Raw genomic sequence first — 25,831 nt, forward strand, 5'->3', positions numbered from 1 at the left:
CTTTGCAGTGAATGCTAAACTGGTCTCACATTTCCCTTCAGACGCACTTTGACCTTCTCTGTGGCACTAAGGGACCGTCCCACAACGTTTGGTCCACAGGTTCAAATCCTGAAGAACACCGAGGAACAGAAGAGTTTCAACCAGCATCACAGACACTGAGCACAATACTGATAGTATAGACCCCATCAGAGCCTACGTCATCAACAAGCTGCGTGCGCATCATGGCAACAGAAGTAACGCTTCATATCATTTACCTGGCATTATTCGCACCACACGGAGTAGCAAAACTAAAAGCTAACGCTGAACTGTCGGCATCATAATGTCAGGTTGTTGTGTTTTTGGTTGTATGAACCGAAATACTCAAGAAGGACATAAGTTCTACCGCATGCTAATAGGCTCTCAGCCGTTTCAGAGCAACTGAAGGCGGCTGTGGCTTCAGGCTATCAAGCCAGCGGATTGGAAGGAGGATACCATCAACAATGCACGTGTGTGTTGTGGCAAATGAAGTGAAATCAGCGCAAAATATACCGACGAGCTGTCGGTTCCCACACGATTAGAGCCACTAATAAACGCCCTGTCGACTGTTGTGACAGGGGGACATAAACAATAAAGCGGTTTGAGTCGCCGCCGTACAGGTACAGTTTGCTGTGTGTATGTAGTTCTCCACTTTGTTGATGATCATCCATGCCTCATACATCGTAGTCTTCTGCCCTTGCCTTTGGCTGGGTAGGATTTCAGACATCAAAACACAAAACTCTGTCAGTGTCCTTGTATAAATTGCATAATCAAAGACCTCTATAGATTTGTATGCTCGCAGCTTCTCTCTAGTGTACATGCTAGGTTTTTCAACTAAATATAAATAAATATCAGGCCACTGAGTATCGGGCCATTTACTAACGTCATAGTCCCATTTGGTAAGTGTACAGGGATGTGGGAGCCTCTTGCCATTTGTTAAAGTGAGTTTTTTAAAGTATTTTTCGCGATCTTTTACTGATAATGCACCCACATGGCTTGACAAGCCACTGTGAGCCGGCATACTTCTGTTGCCAGGGTGCGCACGCAGCCCTCTTTATTTACCAACAGTAAATGGGACTATATAATAATAATAATACTGCTAACACTGCTAATAATACTGCTAACACTGCTAATAATACTGCTAATAATACTGTTAATAACACTGATAATATTACTGCTAACACTGCTAATAATACTGCTAATAATACTGCTAATAATGCTGCTAATAATACTGCTAATAATGCTGATTATTGTACTTTTAATAATACTATGAATATTACTGATACTTGTACAGCTAATAATACTGGCAATAATACTGCTAATACAGGTAATCATACTACTAATCATACTGCTAATACTTATAAAAATTACTGCTAATAATACTGCTAATAATATTGTTAATACTGCTAATAATGCTGCTAATAATACTGACCATAATATTACAAATAATTCTGCAAATTCTGGTAATAAAACTGCTAATAATTCTGGCAATAATACTAATAATAATTCTGCTAATACTGGTAATAATATGGGTAATAATACTGCTAAACTCTGGTTAGCGGTTGGTTACTGTATGTGTTCTGGTTGTGTTATTCCAGGTTGTGTTACTGACTGTGTTCTATGTTGTGTTATTCCAGGTTGTGTTACTGACTGTGTTCTACGTTGTGTTATTCCAGGTTGTGTTACTGACTGTGTTCTATGTTGGGTTATTCCAGGTTGTGTTGCTGATTGTGTTGCAGATTGTGTTCTAGGTTGTGTTATTCCAGGTTGTGTTGCTGATTGTGTTGCAGATTGTGTTCTAGGTTGTGTTGTTACAGGTTGTGTTGCTGGTTGTGTTCTAGGTTGTGTTATTCCAGGTTGTGTTACTGGTTGTGTTCTAGGTTGTGTTATTCCAGGTTGTGTTGCTGATTGTGTTACTGGTTACTGATTGTGTTCTAGGTTGTGTTATTCCAGGTTGTGTTGCTGATTGTGTTACTGGTTACTGATTGTGTTCTAGGTTGTGTTATTCCAGGTTGTGTTGCTGATTGTGTTACTGGTTACTGATTGTGTTCTAGGTTGTGTTATTCCAGGTTGTGTTGTGTTTTTCCTGCCCTCCAGTCCTGCTCTTTGCAGACGCTCCCTGCTCCTCCTCCTCCTCCTCCTCCTCCTCCCTGCAGCAGCAGCAGTGTCTATAAAAACGCCGTCGGCTGACAGTCGGACACTTTCCACGTCAGTTGGACGGTCGGCCGGACGGACGGACAGACGGACAGACGGACAGACGGACAGACGGACAGACGGACAGACTCTCCTGTATCAGCCCTCAGGTCGGTTCAACTCTTCGTCTCATTCTATTAACTCTGGAACTTTACTTCTCAGTCTGTCAAACTTTAAATACAGTCAGAGTTGATCCTCCAGCAGCCTGAACGCTCCGACTTTCAGCTTCTGAAGGTCACAGACAGCACCTGACAGGCAGAGAGAAGGGAAAGTTTACCAACAGCCTGACAGGCAGCAACCAGGGAAATTCTACCAACAGCCTGACAGACAGCGAGCAGGGCTAAAGCCTACCACAGTCTGACAGGCAGCAAGCAGGGCTAAAGTCTACCAACAGCCTGACAGGCAGCAAGCAGGGCTAAAGTCTACCAACAGCCTGACAGAAGTGAGCAGGGCTAAAGTCTACCACAGTCTGACAGGCAGCGAGCAAGGCTAAAGTCTACTATCAGCCTGACAGGCAGAGAGCAGGGAAAGTCTACCAACAGCCTGACAGGCAATGAGCAGGGGAGGGGTTCAAACATTCTGACAGGCAGCGAGCAGGGCTAAAGTCTACTGTCAGCCTGACAGGCAGAGAGCAGGGAAAGTCTACCAACAGCCTGACAGGCAATGAGCAGGGGAGGGGTTCAAACATTCTGACAGGCAGCGAGCAGGGCTAAAGTCTACTGTCAGCCTGACAGGCAGAGAGCAGGGAAAGTCTACCAACAGCCTGACAGGCAATGAGCAGGGCAAGGGCTACAGACATTCTGACAGGCAGCAAGCAGGGCTAAAGTCTACTGACAGCCTGACAGGCAGAGAGCAGGGAAAGTCTACCAACAGCCTGACAGGCAATGAGCAGGGCAAAGGCTACAAACAGCCTGACAGGCAGCGAGCAGGGCTAAAGTCTACTGTCAGCCTGATAGGCAGAGAGCAGGGCTAAAGGTTAAAATGTGGCCTGACAAGCAGCGAGCAGGGCTAAAGGTTAAAAATGTAGCCTGACAGGCAGAGAAGGGGGTAAAGTCCAGAGGTTATCTCTCCAGAGGTAAATGATCCTGGTTGTGAGTCTTTGCTGTTTTTATCTGGAATACAACAGCTTCAGTCTGAGTCTGAGTGTGTGTGTGTGTGTGTGTGTGTGTGTGTGTGTGTGTGTGTGTGTGTGTGTGTGTGTGTGTGTGTGTGTGTGTGTGTGTGGTACAGTAAAGGCCATCAGTATCAGGTTCACTGTAAATTCTCAGCTGTTTCTCTGCTTAAAGATTAAACACTTAATGAGCCCACATCAACAATACAGAGAACTGAGTACTTCTAGTAGTAATTTTACTGCAGTAGAGAGCACTGAGTACTTCTAGGAGTACCTTTTCTGTCAGGTGATGTTCAGCAGGTTGTTATCAGCTGTGAGTCACAAACACGTCTTTAAATGTCAGGACAGTGTGTGTGTGTGTGTGTGTGTGTGTGTGTGTGTGTGTGTGTGTGTGTGTGTGTGTGTGTGTGAAGAAGCCCTGACCTCAGTCGAGAGCTCCGGTAAAAGGTCACATTCAGTATAAATAACAGACACTGAACCCCCCGTCCTCTGCAGCTCAGTGGTATCTCCCTGCCTGCTGCCCTCTGATTGGATGTGAGAGGCAGTGGGCGGGGTCAGAGCAGTCAGGGAGGCAACATGGCGTTACACAGGATGTCTGCAGCAGGTCACACACACACCATTCAAATGTGACTAACCTTTATTGACTCTGGTTGAGCTGCTCAGTGTTTCCTCACAAGCGACGTCACACCTGCTCACCTGGTGACATTCTCTCTCTGTGTGTGTGTGTCCCTCAGTCAGGATGTCCATCACTAAGATTCATGCTCGGGAGATTCTGGACTCCAGAGGAAACCCCACAGTGGAGGTGGACCTGTGGACGGCCAAGGGTAAGTGTTCCACTGCACGAAAACTAGATCTGACCACAGGAACCTTAACTCTGACCACATGAACCTTAGTTCTGACCACAGGAACCTTAACTCTGACCACATGAACCTTAGTTCTGACCACAGGAACCTGAGATTTGACCACAGGAACCTTAGATCTGACCACAGAAACTTTAGTTCTGACCACAAGAACCTTACTTCTGACTGTAGGAACCAAACCTGTAGAACCTCTTATGGCACCAAAATATCTGACGTCCTCTAAAGACTTGATGTTCCTGCCTGAAGCTAACATCCAGCTGTCCTTCAGGCCTCTTTAGGGCTGCCGTCCCCAGCGGAGCCTCCACCGGAGTCCACGAGGCCCTGGAGCTCCGTGATGGAGACAAGAGCCGCTACCTGGGCAAAGGTAGGAGGTCACATGGTCAGCAGGTTCAACGGCCCGCAGACAGACACTAACATGTGTGTCCTCACAGGAACCATCAAGGCTGTGGAGCACGTCAACAAGGACATCGCTCCCAAGCTGATCGAGAAGGTACCAGTTAATGATCAGTCACTACTGACTCCAGAGGCTACAGCTGGGGTTTCAGGCTAAAGCGAATGGTAACACTTTTTAACTGTCTGTTCAGAAGGTCAGGCTAATGCTAACACTTTTTAATTGTCTGTCCAGAAACTCAGGCTAATGCTAACACTTTTTAAATGTCTGTCCAGAACCTCAGGCTAATGCTAACACTTTTTAATTGTCTGTCCAGAACCTCAGGATAATGCTAACACTTTAAATGTCTGTCCAGAACCTCAAGACAATGCTTACACTTTAAATGTCTTTCCAGAACCTCAGGCTAATGCTAACACTTTAAATGTCTGTCCAGAAACTCAGGCTAATGCTAACAATTTTTAACTGTCTGTCCAGAACCTCAGGCTAATGCTAACACTTTTTAACTGTCTGTCCAGAACCCCAGGCTAATGTTAACACTTTTTAGTTGTCTGTCCAGAACCTCAGGATAATGCTAACACTTTTTAAATGTCTGTCCAGAACCTCAAGCTAATGCTAACTATTTTTAATTATCTGTCCAGAACCTCAGGCTAAGGATAATTTTTTTTTTACTTTGTGTCTAGAGCTTCAGACTAATGTTAACACTTTTATTGTCTGTCCAGAACCTCAGGCTAATGCTAACACTTTAATTGTCTGTCCAGAACCTCAGGATAATGCTAACACTTTTTAACTGTCTCTCCAGAACCTCAAGATAATGCTAACACTTTTTAATTGTCTGTCCAGAACCTCAGGATAATGCTAACACTTTAAATGTCTGTCCAGGATTTCAGACTAATACTAAATCATTTTAGCTGTCTGTCCAGGACTTCAGGCTAATGCTAACTCTTTTTAGCTGTCTGTCTAGAGCTTCAGGCTAATGCTAACACTTTTTAACTGTCTGTCCAGGACTTCAGGCTAATGCTATCTCTTTTTAACTGTCTGTCTAGAGCTTCAGGATAATGCTAGCACTTTTTAACTGTCTGTCCAGAACCTCAGGCTAATTCTAGCACTTTCTAATTGTCTGTCCAGAACCTCAGTCTAATGCTAACACATTCTAACTGTCTGTCCAGGACTTCAGGCTAATGCTAACTCTTTTTAACTGTCTGTCCAGGACTTCAGTCTAATGCTAACTCTTTTTAATTATCTGTCTAGAACCTCAGGCTAATGCTAACACTTTAATCGTCTGCCCAGAACCTCGGGATAATGCTAACACTTTAAATGTCTGTCCAGAAACTCAGGCTAATGCTAACACTTTTTAACTGTCTGTCCAGAACCTCAGGCTAGTGCTAACACTTTTTAACTGCCTGTCCAGAACCTCAGGCTAATGCTAACTCTTTTTAATTATCTGTCCAGAACCTCAGGCTAAAGCTAAACCTTTTTAACTTTGTGTCTAGAGCTTCAGGCTAATGCTATCACTTTAATTGTCTGTCCAGAACCTCAGGCTAATGGTAACAATTTTTAACTGTCTCTCCAGAACCTCAGGCTAATGCTAACACTTTTTAATTGTCTGTCCAGAACCTCAGGATAATGCTAACACTTTTTAACTGTCTGTCCAGAACCTTCGGCTACTTCTAGCACATTTTAACTGTCTGTCCAGGACTTCAGGCTAATGCTAACTCTTTTTAACTCTCTGTCTAGAGCTTCAGGCTAATGCTAACACTTTTTAACTGTCTGTCCAGGACTTCAGTCTAATGCTAACTCTTTTTAATTATCTGTCTAGAACATCAGGCTAATGCTAACACTTTGATTGTCTGTCCAGAACCTCAGTCTAATGCTACCACTTTTTAGCTGTCTGTTCAGAACCTCAGGTTAATGCTAACACTTTTTAACTGTCTGTCTAGAACTTCAGCATTGTCGAGCAGGAGAAGATCGACAAGTTCATGCTGGAGCTGGACGGAACTGAGAACAAATGTAAGAAGCTGATTTAATTCAGTTTACTTCAGTTTCACCAGCCGGTTGTTTTCTTTTGGTTTCATAGATAAATAGAACTGGATGTCATCTGCATAAAGACGAATATTTGTGTAGCAGTTCCTAATAATGCTGTCTCAGGGGAGCATGTAGAGAGCAAACAAAACTGGTCCTAACACTGAACCCTGTGGAACTTCATAACTGTGGCTCTCACCTCTCTACCTCTCACCTCTCTGCCTCTCATGTGTCTGCCTCTCACCTGTCTGCCTCTCACCTGTCTGTCTGCAGCTCAGTTCGGTGCTAACGCCATCCTTGGAGTGTCGCTGGCTGTCTGTAAAGCCGGAGCAGCAGAGAAGGGAGTTCCTCTTTACCGTCACATTGCTGATCTCGCCGGACATAAAGACGTCATCCTGCCTGTTCCAGTGAGTGGGAGGGGCTTGTGTCGAGTGGGAGGGGCTTGGTTAGAATGGGAGAGGCTTTGGCTCAGACTAACCCAGAACTTTGATTATCAACATTAAAATGGTTTTCTTTGTTTAAAGCTGCTAAATTAACCGTGAACCTGTTAAAATTGCATCTGTCCAACCTCGTTAAATATGAAAAACCCTTTAAGCTAATGTTCCTCATTCTCCAGGCCTTCAACGTGATCAACGGAGGTAGCCACGCTGGCAATAAGCTGGCCATGCAGGAGTTCATGATCCTGCCGGTTGGAGCCGCCAACTTCCACGAAGCCATGAGGATCGGAGCCGAGGTGAGCCCAAGTTTCGCTCTGCAGCACCGCTAATACTAATACTAATGCTAATGCTAATATTAACGCTAACGCTAATGCTGACAGTGCTGTCGCTGTCTATGTGTTCAGGTCTACCACAACCTGAAGAATGTCATCAAGGCCAAGTATGGGAAGGACGCCACCAATGTGGGAGATGAGGGAGGCTTCGCCCCCAACATCCTGGAAAACAACGAAGGTGAGAACATTAGCATCATTTCTATTAGCACAGCTAGTCTGAGTCACGTCAGCCGTATTCATATACCATATTTAAAACCTCGGAGCCAAAGTGTTCCAAAGAGAACCAAGAATAATTAGAGTTAAGACTCTAAAGTGTTATTTATTATGTTAATTTACCTTACTGATGTAAATACGAAGGTTCAGACTCTAAAGTTATTTATGTTCAACCCAACGACACCAAAAACCCTCCATCAGCAGCGTTCATTCTCCACCACATGAATGGATTGTTGCGTGAATGACTCCGAGCTTGTTTCTTTGACACCTTGCACGAACTGTTGGTTCCTCCAGCTCTGGAGCTGCTGAAGACGGCAATCGAGAAGGCCGGGTACCCCGACAAGATCATCATCGGCATGGATGTGGCCGCCTCCGAGTTCTTCCGCAGTGGGAAGTACGATCTGGACTTCAAGTCACCCGACGACCCGTCCAGACACATCAGTGGAGAGCAGCTGGGAGATCTGTACCGCAACTTCATCAAGAACTACCCCGGTAAGACAGAGGACTAGACCAGAGTACCTGAGTACGTAAATACTGGGACTGGAGGGAACGATGGACCAGTCAGCCTGGTGCTATGGATCTTTAAGGTTCCAGCAGAGAATAACCCTGCTTTAGATGTTGTTCTGGTTGAAAATGTGAAGACCTTTAGAGACTAAAATCCCAGTAAACCTGTCTAACTCCACCTGTCACCTTCTAAAGATTCACCTGTTCTACCTGTCTGACTCCACCAGTTCAGTCCATTGAGGATCCCTTTGACCAGGACGACTGGGAGAACTGGTCCAAGTTCACCTCCTCTGTGGACATCCAGGTCAGGGGACTTCCTGTTTAGCTCTGTGATACTCAACGACAACCACCTGACAGGGACTCACCTGTGTCTGTTCTGGCCAATCAGATCGTAGGAGATGACCTGACGGTGACCAACCCCAAGAGGATCCAGCAGGCGGTGGAAAAGAAGGCCTGCAACTGTCTGCTGCTCAAAGTCAACCAGATCGGATCAGTGACCGAGTCCATCCAGGCGTAAGAATCCGTCTGTCTGTCTGTCTGTCTAAGTTGTTGGTTCTCTAAATGGTTCTTTCCAGTTGGTTGTATTCACGTTGCACCAGTTCTCCAGATGTTCCATCTCAGGCTCTTTACAAGATATGATAAGATAAGATAAACCTTTATTATTCCCCGTGTCCGGGGAAATTTCCCATGTTACAGCAGCATACATCATACATTAGCTCAACAATAGTCAGTAGCAACAATAAACAACAATATAATGTTAATCATAATATCAATCACAATCACAATTTGTCCAGGGATGTAGATTGGGAAAGGTGGCTTATGGAATGATATGAAGTACGAGAGAACTGTGCAGATTATGTGGTAAGGGATTGTGTGAAACAGTCCATTTTTGTGTAAACATCAGCCAGTGATGCTGGTGTTATAAAGTCCTATAGCAGATGGAATGAATGATTTGCGATAGCGTTCCGTATTGTAGGTTAAATGTCTCAGTCTCCTACTGAACTTGCTACTTTGAGACTCCACAGTGTCATGCAGTGGGTGAGAGGGGTTGTCCCTGATGGATGTGAGCTTTGCCAACATCCTCCTCTCACCCACCTCCTCTATGGAGTCCAGGGAACAGTCCAGCACAGAACCGGTCCTCCTCACCAGTCTGTTCAGTCTCTTTCTGTCCCTCCCCGTGCTCCCTGTTCCCCAGCAGACCACTGCATAGAAAACAGCAGACGCTACCACAGAGTCATAGAATGTCCGGAGCAGAGTCCTGCACACTCCAAAGGACCTCAGTCTCCTCAGCAGGTGGAGACGACTTTGGCCCTTCTTGTACAGGACCTCTGTGTTGTGTGACCAGTCCAGTTTATTGTTGAGGTGAACACCCAGGTATTTGTATGAGTCCACTATCTCAATGTCCAAACCCTGGATGTTCACCGGTGCAGTCTGAGGTGTCCTCCTCCTGCAGAAGTCGATGGTCATCTCTTTCGTCTTACTGGCGTTGAGCTGCAGATGGTTTCGCTCACACCAGTCTACAAAGTCAGAGATGACCGTCCTGTACTACAGCTCATCTCCATTAGACACACACCCAACAATGGCTGCATCATCAGAGAATTTCTGGAGGTGACAGCTCCCAGAGTTGTAGTGGAAGTCCGATTTGTACAGGATGAAGAGAAAGGGAGAGAGCACTGTCCCCTGTGAGGCCTCCATGCTGCTGACTACTACATCAGAAACACAAGCCTGAAGCCTCACGTACTGTGGTCTGTTGGTGAGGTAGTGGATGATCCAAGCAGCCAGGTGACAGTCTACTCCCGCTCCCTCCAGCTTCACCCTGAGCAGAGAAGACTGGATTGTGTTGAAAGCACTGGAGAAGTCAATTACACAATAATATGAAGACTTTCCTAAAGTTCATAAAGAGAAACCAACTAAATAAATACCTCCCTAAGAACCATCAGCACCTTGTCAGAACTATCAGAACCAGGCTGAGGGAGGCAGACATCTGTCTCACCTTGTCAGGGCGAGGTTAGAGACAACAGGAGAACACCAACAGAACCAACAGAACCAGGAACATTTTGGAGCTCAAATCTGATCAATCTAATTTCCTTTTTTTCTGTTCCATGTCTCTCTCTCCCTCGTCCTGTCTGTCTCTTCCTGTCTCTCTCTACCTGTCTGTCTCTTCCTGTCTGTCTCTCAGGTGTAAGCTGGCTCAGAGCAGTGGTTGGGGTGTGATGGTCAGCCATCGTTCTGGAGAGACTGAGGACACCTTCATCTCTGACCTGGTGGTCGGACTCTGCACTGGACAGGTAAACAGAGGACAGGTAGACAAAGAAAATGTAGACAGGTAGATAGGAGGACAAGTAGACAGGTAGACAGGAGGACGGACAATAGAAACTACCTCTTTTCTCAGGTAGTTTTAGTTTTCCAGAAGGAAACACTTTAGTTTCCGTTTCAAACCAAACAGAATAAACTTGTTGTCCTCAAGTTTTACCTGTCAGACTGGACTCACCTGGACTCACCTATCAGACTGGACTCACCTGGACTCACCTATCAGACTGGACTCACCTGGACTCACCTGGACTCACCTGGACTCACCTGGACTCACCTGGACTCACCTGGACTCACCTGGACTCACCTGGACTCACCTGTGCAGGTGGTTTATAATATCTGGAAGTCTTACTAATAATCTTCTGTCTGTCTGTCAGATTAAGACTGGCGCCCCCTGCAGGTCGGAGCGTTTGGCCAAATACAATCAGCTGATGAGGTGAGGACTTGGAAATAGTTTCACAAAATAAAAGTCTTTACCTTTCAAAATAAGAGCCCCGGTAATGTGACCTCTGACCCGCAGGATCGAGGAGGAGCTGGGAGACAAGGCCAAGTTCGCCGGCAAAGACTACCGCCACCCGAAGATCAACTAAGACCCCGCCCACCTTCCTGCCTGCCTACAAACTGACACCTGGCGACCCCTGAAGCCCCGCCCCTCCACAGCAGGGGCGGGGGGGAGGTCAGAGGTCACAGCGGGTCCGACCCGCCTCCTAAGCTGTAATTCCATGAACCAAGTTTTCTACAAACAGTGAATAAAGAATGAAACCACCTGAGAGTGCGTCGTTGATGGAGATAGAGAGCCAAGACGTTCTGGAAGGTAGAGAGCCCAGACGTTCTAGAAGGTAGAGAACCCAGACATCCTGGATGGTAGAGAACCCACACGTTCTAGAAGGTAGAGAGCCAAGACATCCTGGAAGGTAGAAAGCCAAGACGGTCTGGAAGGTAGAGAGCCCAGATGTTCTGGAGGGTAGAGAACCCAGACATTCTGGAAGGTAGAGACCCCAGACATTCTGGAAGGTAGAGACCCCAGACATTCTGGAAGGTAGAGACCCCAGACATTCTGGAAGGTAGAGAGCCCAGATGTCCTGGAAGGGAGAGAGCCCAGATGTCCTGGAAGGGAGAGAACCCAGACGTCCTGGAAGATAGTGAACCCCGACATTCTGGAAGGTAGAGACCCCAGACATTCTGGAAGGTAGAGACCCCAGACATTCTGGAAGGTAGAGACCCCAGACATTCTGGAAGGTAGAGACCCCAGACATTCTGGAAGGTAGAGACCCCAGACATTCTGGAAGGTAGAGACCCCAGACATTCTGGAAGGTAGAGAGCCCAGATGTCCTGGAAGGGAGAGAGCCCAGACGTCCTGGAAGGTAGAGAACCCATACGTTGTGGAAGGTAGAGAACTCAGACGTCCTGGAATGTAGAGAACCCAGACATCCTGGAAGGTAGACAATCAAGACGTTCTGGAAGGTAGAGAACCCATACGTTGTGGAAGGTAGAGAACTCAGATGTCCTGGAATGTAGAGAACCCGGACGTCCTGGAATGTGGAGAGCCCAGACGTCCTGGAATGTAGAGAACCCAGACATCCTGGAAGGTAGACAATCCAGACGTTCTGGAAGGTAGAGAACCCATACGTTGTGGAAGGTAGAGAACTCAGACGTCCTGGAATGTAGAGAGCCCAGACGTCCTGGAAGGTAGAGAGCCCAGACGTCCTGGAAGGTAGAGAACCCATACGTTGTGGAAGGTAGAGAACCCAGACATCCTGGAAGGTAGAGAACCCAGATGTTCTGGAAGGTAGAGAACCCGGACGTTCGGGAAGGTAGAGAACCCGGACGTTCGGGAAGGTAGAGAACCCGGACATCCTGGAAGGTAGAGAACCCGGACGTCCTGGAAGGTAGAGAGCCCGGACGTCCTGGAAGGTAGAGAGCCTGGACGTCCTGGAAGGTAGAGATCCCGGACGTTCTGGAAGGTAGAGATCCCGGACGTTCTGGAAGGTAGAGAGCCCGGACGTCCTGGAATGTAGAGAACCTGGACGTCCTGGAATGTAGAGAACCTGGACGTCCTGGAAGGTCGAGAGCCCAGACGTCCTGGAAGGTAGAGAGCCCAGACGTCCTGGAAGGTAGAGAGCCCAGATGTTCTGGAAGGTAGAGAACCCAGACATCCTGGAAGGTAGAGAACCCAGACATTCTGGAAGGTAGAGAGCCCGGACGTCCTGGAAGGTAGAGAGCCCGGACGTCCTGGAAGGTAGAGAGCCCGGACGTCCTGGAAGGTAGAGAGCCCGGACGTCCTGTAAGGTAGAGAACCCAGACTTCCTGTAAGGTAGAGAACTCAGACATTCTAGAAGGTAGAGAACCCAGATGTCCTTGAAGGTGGAGAATCCGGACGTTGTAGAAGGTAAAGAACCCAGACTTTTTGTCAACATGTCACTGAAAGAAACCACCTTCTAGATTTATGGAGATCTTTTCTGACACTCTTTTGGCTTGTGTTCCTTTTAGAACATCTAGCATTTGGAACGATACCAGTATTTACAGGACTTCTCTGTTTTTTGTAGCAGTAATAGGACGATGATAGGGGCTCACCTGCTGTACATGAGAACCCCTATGGAGCGAGTTGTTCCGTCTTCTTGAGGCTGTAACCCCATACATGCTGCTGTCATTAGACTGTGGTTGGACTAGCATGGTGTTTCTTGCCATCATACAGCAGTGGTTGCCTTCTGCTGTCTATTTACCCACAGATAGAGCTATATAAGCCATAGCTGGACCCTTTCAGGTTCTATCACTCCGGGTCAGACTGGATCTTAGAACAGTGACGATTAAGGGGTTGTTCCACCTTCCCAAAACCCCACAGGTGAGCCTCGTCACCGGATAGATACTCATTCCCAGTGTAGATGAGGGAATAGACAAACTTGAATCCATCATGAACAAAATACACGATACAGGAGCGATACCAGATGCTTTATTAAGATCAGCATTCATAGCCATACCAGAAAAGGTGGGAGCCACAGTATGTGAACTTATGAGCCACACAACCAAACTCATGTTGAGAGTTTTGATGAGCAGAAAGCGAAGAAGCATCTATGAAGAGATATCAGATGTACAGTGTGGCTTTATCAAGTACAACACGATATGTACCTCTGCATTATCGATTATTCAAAGGCACTCGATAAAGTGCAACATGAGAAGCTGTTTACGATCCTCAAACAATTAGATATCGATGGAAAGACACTGCTGGATACACAACCTGTACTGAAAACAAACCACCACAGTAAGAGTATGAACTGAGTGAATGGAAGAAAGCTGGGAGTAAGACAGGGATATGTAGAATCACCAGCTCTGCTTTCATTGTATGGTAAAATTACATTACGGGAAATAAAGGCTGTACCAGGCATAGCAGTCTATGGCCATAATGTCAACAACATCCAGTATGCAGATGATACAGGGTTGATTAGCGAGACAGAAGGAGGACTCAGAAATCTTTTGGATAAAGTCATAGTTGACAGTGAAAGATGAGGTTTATCCCTTTAAATGTTCACTATGACAGAATCAAAGAAAACAGAGCGTCCGTATGTAAGATAACAGCAAGCCAGCATCAGATGGAGAGACGTACTGCCAGAGCCAAAGATGCTTTTAACTAGAAAAAGACCATCTTCATGAACACACACATCAGTATGCTGACTACACTAAGAATCCTCAGATGCTACATGTGGTCAGTCCTGCTGTACGGATGTAAAACGTGGACAACATTAAACAATATCAGAAAAGACTCCGGGTTCCTACGAAGAATGTTAAAGATATCATGGGTAGAAAGAGGAACCAGTGAAGAGGTGATTACCAGAGCAAATGCAAAAAGAACAACGCTGGCAACCATCAAATTGAGAAAAATTAGATTCCTACAACACGTGATGAGGAGGAATAGAATAGAGAATGTTGCAATTAGTAGGGAGGTTAATCAACTTTTGACTTCAAATGATGCAAAGGTTCCCTTTGGTATGGAAGTACCTTAGGGTCATACAAGTAAATTTATTCTAAGACACAAGTGGGATCACGCTTTGGCGGCCATTTTTAAAATGGCCACCGACCATCCTTGAAAGGCCCATATCTTTGCTTCTGTTATAGCTATAATTGCAAACTTGGTGTCAAATTGTACATTTTTGGGCTCAAGGAATCCAATAAAATCGGTTTTAAGACTAAAAAAAGAAATATATTCTCCTCACCGTGACAACTGAAGGTAAAATATGCAATTTATTTTAAAAAAAAACACATACCAAAAACACAGTCGAATTGAATAAATACAACTTAAAATGTTGAATATGTGTATTATGGATGCTAAGAAACTGAGTAGTGAGACAACAAGTCCATAACTACAATCAAAGAAAAAATCATTAGACCTCCCTTGTCTTCTTCAGTTTCTTGTTCATTTTAATGCCCGGTACAACTAAAGGTTCATTACCTGAAGAACGCAATGAACATGACAAAAAAATGCAACTGATTCCATAATACCATAATACTTGTCTTATTACATCTTATTTAACATCCTCCGGCTTCATTGTATTCCCTGGTATATCAGAGTATTTTATGTCCTATCTGACATGCTTCAGCTTCATTGTATTCCCAGGGTAATAAGAGGACATTTCATGTCATCAGCAGCACATGCAAAGGTCTAGAGTGGTTTCCTGCTGACATTCAAGCCGTAGCACAACTCAGAAGTCGTCAGCTCTCACATAACGCCTAAAACTGAAGAATTATGTGAAGCCACAAAGGCAGCCATCTTGGTCCTTCTGGAAATTGGCATAAATGAGAGATAAGTAGCGAAGAAACTGAAGATCTACAAGACAGCCGTTCATTACACCAAGAAAAAACAAGCCCAACATGGTTCTACCGAACTGCTAGCTGGTCATGACAGGAAACGTCTTTCTACCCAGCAGATGACCGTCACTCATCCGTTCCTGTGTCAGAAATCATCCTCAGACCTCCAGGGACCTTAAAATGAGTGGACACTGTGGAGAAACAGGACTTGATGATGATTGGACTAAGGTTCTCTTCAATGATAACTCCAATTTTCACTTGATGCCCACTCCAGCCGACTTACAACCAGACTGTCTGCCCCTACAGTAAAACATGGGGGTGGATCAGTGACCATCTCAGGTAGTTTCAGTCTGGGTGGAACAGGGACAAAGAACCAGGTCATGTACAGCACTACTCTTGAAAACAGTCCTCTTCTATCACCTGGAAAACGCTTTCCTGCTTCCAATGACTGGATTTTCCAACAAGACAATGACCTTTGCCACACGACAAGGTCAGTTAAAGCCTGGATGGAGAACCAGAACACTGGAACCATGCCTTGGCTGCTCAATCATCAGATCTAAATCCACCTGAAAACCTGTGGAAAATCATCACCTGCTAAATGGAGAACCACAAGCCCAAAAACAAAGCAGATTAGTTAGAATTCATGCAACAGGAATGGGTTGCTGTGACAGCAGAACAATGTCAGAAGCTGGTAGAGAGCATGCCAAAATGCATGGCTGCAGTCATCAGAAACAATGGTTCTGGATCAGTACTAACTCCTGTGTGGATCATGGGACTAAAACAGACAGAAAAGAAAACATGGAATCCTAAAAGCTGTTTTTGGCAGAACAATGCCATAACTACTGATGGAAGAACTGAAGTCATTTTGGTTATTATCAAGAAAACCATGGAAAATGTCTGATAGCAGCTCTGAAATTAAACTCTCATGAATTATTTTTGTTGTTGTCATTATATTTATCCAAACAAATGTACCTTTAGTGGTACCAGGAATTAAAATGAACAAGAAATTGAGGAAAACAAGGGTGGTCTAACATTTATTTCATATGTTCACATTTTAGAAGTAGGCAATGCCATATCTACAGTTTTTTAGTGATGAAGACTAATAGCTTGGTGTAAATACATCACAAAGATGATTGTCTATTTAGATGTTTGTACAACTGTGGGAACATGAGCCATGACATCTACAGAAAGACATGCAAAGCAGCCTCTGCATGCTGCATTTGAAAGGTGCCTTACAGCCAGCAACATGTATGATTTTGATGGGTGAAGCAGCCTCTGTGATGCTACAGCATTTCTGCAGCTTTTGTGCCACATGACAGGATTTTTAACTCATCACCAGTGTAGGTGGTGAGAGATGCTGCCCTGCTGGACAGCATCTCCCACCCCATGCATGACACACTCTGAGGGCACCAGACAGCTCCTTTAATGACAGACTGATTATCCCAGGTGTCTGAAGGAGCATTACCACGGGTCCTTCCTTCATGCTGGTATCAGACTTTCCAACACACCACACACAGTCACTTAACAGTTAGCAAACTGTCATATGCAATAAGCTAAAGTACAATTCATTTGTGTATATACTATGTATAATAATGAAGCTAACTAACTAGCTAGCTAGCAAAATGTAAGCTATGTGCTTGCTTCAATAATGAAGCTAAGTAGTTGGTAGCTAGCTATAATGTAGCTAACCATTTATTAACTAGCTAGTTATTAATTATCAAACCTTAAAAATATTTTCTATTCAATGAGAAAGGCAAACAAACCTCAAAGTGTCAACCTGTCACTTTGGACCTTCAACAGCTGCTACAGCTGTTATAATCCCTGGTGCATCTGAGCATATGCTACTCCTGACTAGTTGAAATCTCATGCTACTTAGGACAAATGTAATGTACAGAAGTAGTTGCACTGCTTAAATAAAAAACTTTTTGAAGGAAACGATACGTAAAGTCACTCTGATGACACAATCTTTATGTAAAATGTGCATATTTACCCCCAGTTGTCATGGTAAAGGGAAAGCTGTTGGTATTTTAAACTTGAAACCCATTTTATTGGATTCTTTGACCCCAAAAATTTACACTTTGACACCAAGGTTGTCAATAAATCTATAACAGAAGCAGAATCTATAACAGAACAGCACATTGGTGGCCATTTTTGAAAAAATGTGTTTATTTCCAATACATAGGGTGATCTCACTTGTGTCTTAGGATAAATTTATTTGTATGACCCTAAAGTACTTCTATACCAAAGGGGACCTTTGCATCATGACTTGAAGTCAGAAGCCTATTTTTGTGATTAACCTCCCTACTAAATAACAGGCAAAATAAAAGGGAAGAAAACCAGAGAATGACGTATGCTGACAACATCAAGGGCAAATCCATGGAAAACCAACACTGGACTAATGTATGACAGAGAAAAGTGGAAAGGAATGGTGGTCAGCACGATATAAAAGATGCCTGACAAGAATTAGAAGAAGCATGTACAGACATGAAGTGGTAAATATTTAGATTTTATAAAGTACTAAGTTTAGAAGGACACCAATGGAGAATTCCAGCAGCACCTGAACGCATCACTGATGTGGAAAAACACACACACACACACACACACACACACACACACACACACACACACACACACACACACACACACACACACACACACACACACACACACACACTGGTGTGACGTCAATGCTGATTGGCTTAGGAGTTTGTCCTGATGGCCGCCGGTTGCCTGGCGACGATCAGAGGCCGTGAGAGGACACCAGGAGAATCTGGTTCTGGTCTGGAGGGTCCATGTTCTCCCTGATGGGGTCTCCACGTTCTCCAGCCTGACCTGCTGAGGTCACCTGTCCAGGTGTGACTGTGGTGTTCCCGGTTACCTGTCCAGGTGAACCCTCCAGACAAGGCCAGGATGTTCTGTGGTCATTCTGACCCACAATCCTCTGCAGCAGTGACGTCACAGATGGTTCCTCAGAGAACCTGTTTCTACTAGAGAGAACCAGTTGTTTTGGTTCCTTGAGGAACCTTCAGAGGTTCTTCAGAGAACATTTTACAGAAACAGCTCCAGAAACGTATAAAGAAGCAGTGTGTGTGTGTGTGTGTATGTGTGTGTTTACAGTGACGCACACACACATAATAAGCTGAGTTGTTGTGATCACTTCTTTCTCTCTAATCAGGTAATTGATGACCTATTATCCTCCCAGAGAGAGAGAGAGAGAGAGAGGTGTGTGTGTGTGTGTGTGTGTGTGTGTGTGTGTGTGTGTGTGTGTTTTATTTGTGGTCGGTGACGTCAAAGCCGAATGGGGGGCGGAGTCTGTCTGACAGAGACAAAGATGATGGGGGGTCATTAAACACACACACACACACACACACACACATATCTCTCCTCCATGTGAACCTCGTGGCCCCGCCCCCTTCCACAGGAAATTGTTGCTAACGACGACGCGTCTCCGTGGCGACAGTTAACGAGCCGCTGGGTGACTGAGGTCAGAGGTCAGAGAGAGACTGGTCATGTGACCTGCCATGGGCAGAAACCTGGCCTCTGATTGGCTGATTCTACCTGCACAACATCCTGGAACGTTCAGGTCTCCAGGAGCTTCTTCAAGGACCTTTAAAACCATCAGAGTCTTTTCCAGGACTCCTCCAGAACCTCAAGGACGTTGTCAAGGACCACTCCAGCCTCAAACAGACTCAACGGCTGGAAAGGGTCCTTGAGAAAGTAGCAAAGGTCCTTGAGAAGGAAACAAAGGTCCTTGAGAAGGAAACAAAGGTCTTGGAGAAGGTTCTGGAGCTTTTAACCAGATTCTTGTAGACCTTGAAAGATCCCAGAAACTGGCAAGGAGGTTGAAGCAGCAGCTGAAGATGTTCCATCAGACCTTGAGAAGGCAGCAATGCTCTAAATGGATGCTCTGAACACTGATGTTTAGAACCTTGTCAGGGATCCTGGAACCTTTCAAGGACTACAGCACCTCTTCAGTTCCTCCTCAAGGACCCCTGGTATCTCTGAAGGATCCCTTGAACTCTTCAGGAACCCCGGAACCGTTTCAAGGACCATTCCAGTCCATAGCTGAACTCTGGCACCTTCTCCAGGACCTCTGAGGCCTCCTCAGAACTTCCCATGGAACTCAGGGTCTTTGAGCATCCTCAAGGACTCCAGGACCAGCGTTTGTGTGTGTGTGTGTGTGTGTCCGTCGTCGGGGGCGACAGCAGGAGGAATGTGTGACATCACAACCCTGAGTCGTATAAACTGGTGGTCCGGTGTCGGCACGGAGACGCCGTGGTCCTGACAGAATCAGGACAGAAGAACCAACACCAATAATCAACAGATTTTAGTGGAGAAAACTGATTGATCGATCAACGACCAGAAGAATCTTCTCTGGAGTTTTAATTCTGTTGATCCTCTGTAAGTCCTGCTGCTTTATTTCTATTATTGATCAGATTTATTGGTCCTCTCAGGGATCAATAACGTTCCTGATCAGCTGATCTGTTTACTGTAAATATGTTTTAATTTAATAGTTTCATCGAACAGTTTCATCTGAGCTCATCGAAGTCTAAAAATGATTGAAGAGAAAAGTGCAGCTTAAGCTGAATGAATTCTCCTAATATCCTGTAGCTTCATGATGAATCTGTGCAGAATAAAGTCTAGTGGATGACTTCCTGATGTTAAAGGATGTGTCTTAACTGGATTCTGTTTCATTTGAAGAGTTGTGTTTTTATTGGAACATCATTAAAATCTGTCAGTTCAACACAGTCCATCTCTAGTCTGAGAATAAAGCACTGAAAGAATGTCTAATCAAACTGTTTTTATTGGAACATCATTAAAATCTGTCAGTTCAACACAGTCCATCTCTAGTCTGAGAATAAAGCACTGAAAGAATGTCTAATCAAACTGTTTGATTATTTCAACCTGATCAGCTGATCGATGGATGGTTCTGTGATCACTGTGTGAAGGAAATGTTTAAAAGGCTTCAATTCTCTTTAATGTTAAGTTTGTTGTTTGAGTTTTGGTTGATTTTGTTCTATGGAGGAAAAAATTAGTAAATTATAGTTAAACTTATCAATAAACTGATAAATAAACACAGAATCAAACAAAGAAACAGAAACAAGTAAAGACAAATGAGATAAAAACACAGAGCGGTTGGCTTTAAGACCAGATCCTCACACTACTGTTGTGTTTCTGTGTGTTTTTAACAACAAAGATTCTGTCCTCACTCAGTAAATATAATCAGTTATTTAACATTATTATTTGTTTAAATATTATTGTTAGCATTATTATACTTCATTATGATTTATATGTTGTTGTTTATACTTGTTGATTGCATTTTCTGCATATGTATTTATCTTTAGGAATTGATGTATCTTAGATAATTATTAATGTATTATTGAATATTCATATTTAGTTATTTATTCTTAGTTGATGTATTTATACTGATCTAACTGAAAAATAAATGGTAACTGTACATATTAACTTGTTAGAACCCATGTGTTTATTTGTTTGTTTGTTTTAGATGTTGTTTAATATGTGTTCCATAGCAGTTCTTAAAATCTGATTAATAATTAATAAGTGATCCATGAGGCAGCTGAAGTCAAGCAGAGAATAACAATAATAATAACAATCATCACCATCATCATGATAATAAAACAATACCAGTAATTTTAAAAAATAAATAATAATAAGTGCAGCTTGGTTAAGTTGCCATGGTTACGTGTGTAATTTATTCTTTTATTTACTTCAGACAAACATGGCCGCCTCTTTGTCTTCCTCCTCATTCGTTCCTTTGCTACTCCTCTTCCTCACCGTCACCGTGGAGACTAGACCTTTACCCCATCAAGATGACAAACAGGTGGGAGATCATCATCATCTTCATCATCACATCATCACATCATCACCATCATCATCATTACCATCATCACCATCACCATCATCACCATCATCATCACCATCGTCATCATCACCATCACCATCATCATGATCATTATCACCATCATCACTATCATCATCATAACCATCACCATCATCACCATCTTCACCATCATCACCACAATCATCATCACCATCATCATCACCATCACCAGCACCATCACCATTATCATCATTATCATCATCACCATCACCACCACCTTCACCACCATCACCACCACCACCATCATAACCATCATCATCATCACCACCACCACCACCACCACCATCACCGTCACCACCATCACCACCACCATCACCATCACCGCCATCACCATCATCACCACTATCACCATCACCACCATCATCACTATCACCATCACCATCATCACCACCATCACCATCATCACCATCATCACCACCATCACCATCATCGCCATCACTATCACCACTATCACCATCACCATCATCACCACCATCATCACCATCACTATCACCATCACCATCACCACCATCACCACCACCACTATCACCATCACCATCACCACCATCACCACCACCACTATCACCATCACCACCACCATCATCACCATCACCATTATCACCATCACCATCACCATCATCACCACCACTATCACCACTATCACCATCATCACCATCACCACCATCACTATCACCATCACCATCACCACCACTATCACCATCACCATCACCATCACCATCACCACTATCACCATCACCACCATCACCATCATCACCATCACCATCATCACCACCACCATCACCACTATCACCATCATCACCATCATCACCACCATCACTATCACCATCACCATCACCACCACTATCACCACCATTATCACCATCACCATCACCACTATCACCATCACCACCACCATCATCACCATCACCACTATCACCATCATCACCATCATCAACAACAATCTTGATATTGATCACTGATCAGATATTGATCAGTGATATTGATCACTAACATTTATATTGATCACTAATATTGATATTGATCACTGATATTGATTGTCTCTGCAGGTCAGGTTACACTCTCTGTTTGGCTCTCATCTCTCATCTCTAATCTTGGCTCCGCCCACCTCTGATGACATCAGAGAAGGGTCAGGTGGACACCCCGCCTCCTTGTCCCCCTCCCACGGTGCTGCGAGGGTATTGGCTGACAGGAGTAGGGAGGCGGTCCCTCGGTTCTTGCTCGACTTCCTGCAGCGGCAGAGCAAGATGAGGAGGCGGAGCCGCAAGTCGATAGTGGGGGGGCGGGGCTGCTTTGGGATGAAGATGGACCGGATCGGCTCCATCAGCGGGCTGGGCTGCTAGAGGCGTTACCACGACAACCACCTTCACAGCCCTCTGTTCAGACACATGGTGACTTCACTGTCTAGTCCTTCTGACTTTGTGATGGCACTGCAGGAGAGTTGATGCTGCATGACCTCTGACCTCCACCTGGCAGAGACTCCATGTTGGAACTCACCTGTAATGAGGTAGACTCAGGTAGACTCTCTACCTCTGACCTCTGACCCCTGGCTACAGCACAGCCAGCAGCGTGCATGTGTGTGTGTGTGTGTGTGTGTGTGTGTGTGTGTGTGTGTGTGTGTGACGTCCATGTATTAAACATGCAGATGTCTGTGTATTTAATGTGCTTAATTTGTGTGTTTAGTGTGTTTATTGTGTGTTGACATGTGGACCATCTTCTGGCTGCAATAAACTAAAGAGAACCTTCTCTCGGCTGCTGTTGTTTATTCAGTTAATAAATGATCACACAAGTGTTTAGTATTAATAATTAATATACATTAAAGCTCATGAACTGGTCTTTGAAGTATCTGACCTCAGTGGAACATTCACTCATGTTTACTATTCCAAGTGGTCTTCTAAGTTAGGGGATGGGAATGTTAAAAATCCATAAGTTAAATACCAGATTTCTTAAAATGAGTTTATTGTTCTATTGTTTTATTGCTCTATTGCTGTTGCTTGTCCAGACAACCTAATACCGGTGACCAGTCACCTGCTGGGTTTATGTGAAGAACACACCTATATAAGCTAGGAGAAACAGCAGCTCTGCAGAGGGATTCAGTCTGGCCTTGAATCCTCTCACTGGCAAGCCATGGTGTCTGTGATGCTGTCTTTGTTCTACTAAACCTTTTACATATAAACAAGACAGTGTCAGCAGAGAATTTCTTCATCATCTTCACATCATCACTGCCTAAGAAGATACAACACAGGTTCCTCTGGTCATTAGGTCTTTAAATAACTTTATTTCTTTAATATTTTAAGGTGCATCTAATATTAAATCTGTATTAGATGTTCATGGACTTCTAGATGGGTCAGTTTTTTATTTGAGACGACCATAAACTAGAGTCCCTATATTACCAGAGTAGTGACATGACGGGTCCAAAGAATTTTGGTCACGTGATCTATGGGCGCCATTTTGTTTCCTATTCATGAACGCCGGGTTTTCCTGTTAACGTTGTTTACACTGCAGAGAGTAATTCTAGGTCTTTTTTGGCTTCATAAATACCTGAAAAATGACGGGCTGTTGTGCCTTTGGGTGCACAAATCGATCGTAGAAGGGATTCCACATGTTTAGATTTCCCTGGAGTAGTGAAAGAAGGAAACTGTGGGAAAATAAAGTCCGGAGAGTGGGATGGAAACCGACTTCATCATGGTTTTTGTGTCAGGTTAGTCCCATGTATGTACTTTCATGTTATGATGTATGGGTGAATGACAGATAGAACAGTTTGATGTGATTTTAGGCAGTTGTGGTTATTTTGACTTTGACCATTTTCATGCATGGAGATGCATGAAATACGGGTTACCCCATTAAATTTCAGCGGCCCGTATTTGCAAACAACAGCAAATAACGTAAACAGCACAACTCACCTTTGAAGGCTATCAGTAAGCAATCCACAAATAGCTAGTTTTCGTGAATGTGCACCTCGCGCTGTGCGTCTCATATCGACTCCAGCATGGATATTAGCGATCTTCAGTAGAAATTTCAGGCGGAATCGGAGCTTCCAGGTTTACATCTCCTGTTTTCCTGTCCCCATTGAAAATATACCTCCAAAACCCCACCCAAATTTTTAAAAAAACTACAATTTGCTGACCCTACTCCTGATTTGGTTGATTCTTTAATGTAAAGTTTAAAACCTCAATGCTAATTGCTATGCTAAATAAAATTATAAAACAGGTCTTTTGGTTGCTAGTGAAACCTTTTTGGGTGACTCGATCAAAATGTGTGGTCTAATTGAAAAACTGAAACAAGAGAGACGGGCAGCTTCACCTTGAATCTGGTAGAGTTAACTATTTGTTTTAAAGAATGAACTAAATGATGAGTAAAAGTTAAAATGTATAGACCTAAAGTAATTAAGCCTGGGCTTTAATGATGACATTGCATGCCAACACCTGGTTTTGATAGCTATGCAAATGAAACAGTCGAGTAATATTTATAAATTAATGATGTATTAATGTTTTTATTTGTTCATCCATCTTCTGAAGAGCCTATTTTAGGGTGGTGGATATTTGAGAACTTCTAACATTCATTCATTTCTATTCCATTTTGTTTGATTTTAAATGCAGGCACATTTTGACATTCATCAGTTTGAGAATGAGCGATAAGACGGGAAGAAGAAGCTGAAGACGACTGTAGTCCCTACTACTTTCTGCTACGCTAAGCCTCCCAAGGTGTGGAAGTCTCAGAAGAAGCGGGCTTCAGCTTGCTCTCGACCTACTTAACTGGACACAAGGCTCATTTGCCAGACCACGGCTACTCTGCTCCACCTGAGGACAGCTCAACTGGTTCTTGTAAGGATGCCTTTAGTTATCAGTTAGATTTAATAGGACACCAGTTAACAAATGTATATACTTTGGGTTATCATGCTGATGAGGAAAATTTGAATATCAGTTTACCTGATTTCTTTGGGATGCACATAAAAATGTAGGTTTTTATTTTTATTGATGAAATTACCTTGCCTGATTAATTTTGATGCTGTTTCTTGCGTGTATGCACATTCTCAAAAATATTTTTCCTAGAATCTGATTAAATGAATTTAGTATGGTTAGTGAAAAAATCAGGAGCATTCTGTCTCAGAGTGATGCAGAAAAATTAGTTCATGCTTTTGTTACTTCCAGGCTTGACTATTGCAATTCCTTATTATCGGGTTGTCCAAATAGTTCTCTCAAACATCTACAGTTGATCCAAAACGCTGCTGCCAGAGTACTGACAGGAGTTAGCAAAAGAGATCATATTTCCCCTATACTTGCTTCTCTTCACTGGCTTCCTGTTAAATCCAGAATAGAATTTAAAATCCTTCTTCTGACATATAAAGCTCTTAATAACCAATCTCCATCATATCTTAAAGATCTGATAGTACCTTATTATCCTAGTAGAACTCTTGGCTCTCAAACTGCAGGCTTACTTGTTGTTCCTAGAATTTCTAAAAGTAGAATGGGAGGCAGAGCCTTCAGTTATCAGCTCCTCTCCTGTGGAACCTGCTCCCAGTTTGGGTTCTGGAGGCAGACACCCTCTCTATTTTTAAGACCAGGCTTAAAACGTTCCTTTTTGACAAATCTTATAGTTGGGGCTGACTGGGTGACCCACAGGGGTTCGGCTTGTGTCTTCATTGTACAGCTGACTCCCTCTTGGACGTCCCTTCGTTCTGCCCCTAGTCATGCTGCTATAGGCCTATAGGCTGCTGGGGGACTTTTCTTGACGCACTGAGCCCTTC

General features: G+C 44.0%; 2 protein-coding genes across 3 annotated transcripts; both read left to right on the plus strand.

The window, feature by feature from the left end:
* The first annotated feature begins 2,181 nt into the window (after positions 1 to 2,181).
* Positions 2,182 to 11,155, plus strand: eno3 (enolase 3, (beta, muscle)). 2 transcript variants are annotated; one of them, XM_051944674.1, is made up of 14 exons: positions 2,182 to 2,318; positions 4,054 to 4,143; positions 4,448 to 4,543; positions 4,611 to 4,669; positions 6,508 to 6,577; positions 6,863 to 6,996; positions 7,206 to 7,322; positions 7,407 to 7,536; positions 7,866 to 8,063; positions 8,303 to 8,379; positions 8,464 to 8,588; positions 10,255 to 10,363; positions 10,763 to 10,821; positions 10,906 to 11,155. In XM_051944674.1, the coding sequence occupies exons 2-14, from the start codon at positions 4,059 to 4,061 to the stop codon at positions 10,973 to 10,975; spliced, it is 1,329 nt and encodes a 442-aa protein (XP_051800634.1). In that variant the 5' UTR covers positions 2,182 to 2,318; positions 4,054 to 4,058; the 3' UTR covers positions 10,976 to 11,155. The 2 variants fall into 2 exon arrangements, with proteins under 2 accessions (XP_051800634.1, XP_051800635.1); XM_051944675.1 differs by having other exon boundaries at positions 7,431 to 7,536.
* Positions 11,156 to 20,884: 9,729 nt separating this feature from the next.
* On the plus strand, positions 20,885 to 22,786 carry LOC110971875 (C-type natriuretic peptide 2-like). Its single transcript, XM_022222285.2, has 2 exons — positions 20,885 to 21,027; positions 22,134 to 22,786. Exons 1-2 carry the CDS (start codon positions 20,926 to 20,928, stop codon positions 22,425 to 22,427), a joined length of 396 nt encoding a protein of 131 aa, XP_022077977.1. The 5' UTR covers positions 20,885 to 20,925; the 3' UTR covers positions 22,428 to 22,786.
* Positions 22,787 to 25,831: the final 3,045 nt, after the last annotated feature.

The sequence above is a fragment of the Acanthochromis polyacanthus genome, chromosome 24, assembly GCF_021347895.1.
Source record: "Acanthochromis polyacanthus isolate Apoly-LR-REF ecotype Palm Island chromosome 24, KAUST_Apoly_ChrSc, whole genome shotgun sequence".
Taxonomy (NCBI): domain Eukaryota; kingdom Metazoa; phylum Chordata; class Actinopteri; family Pomacentridae; genus Acanthochromis; species Acanthochromis polyacanthus.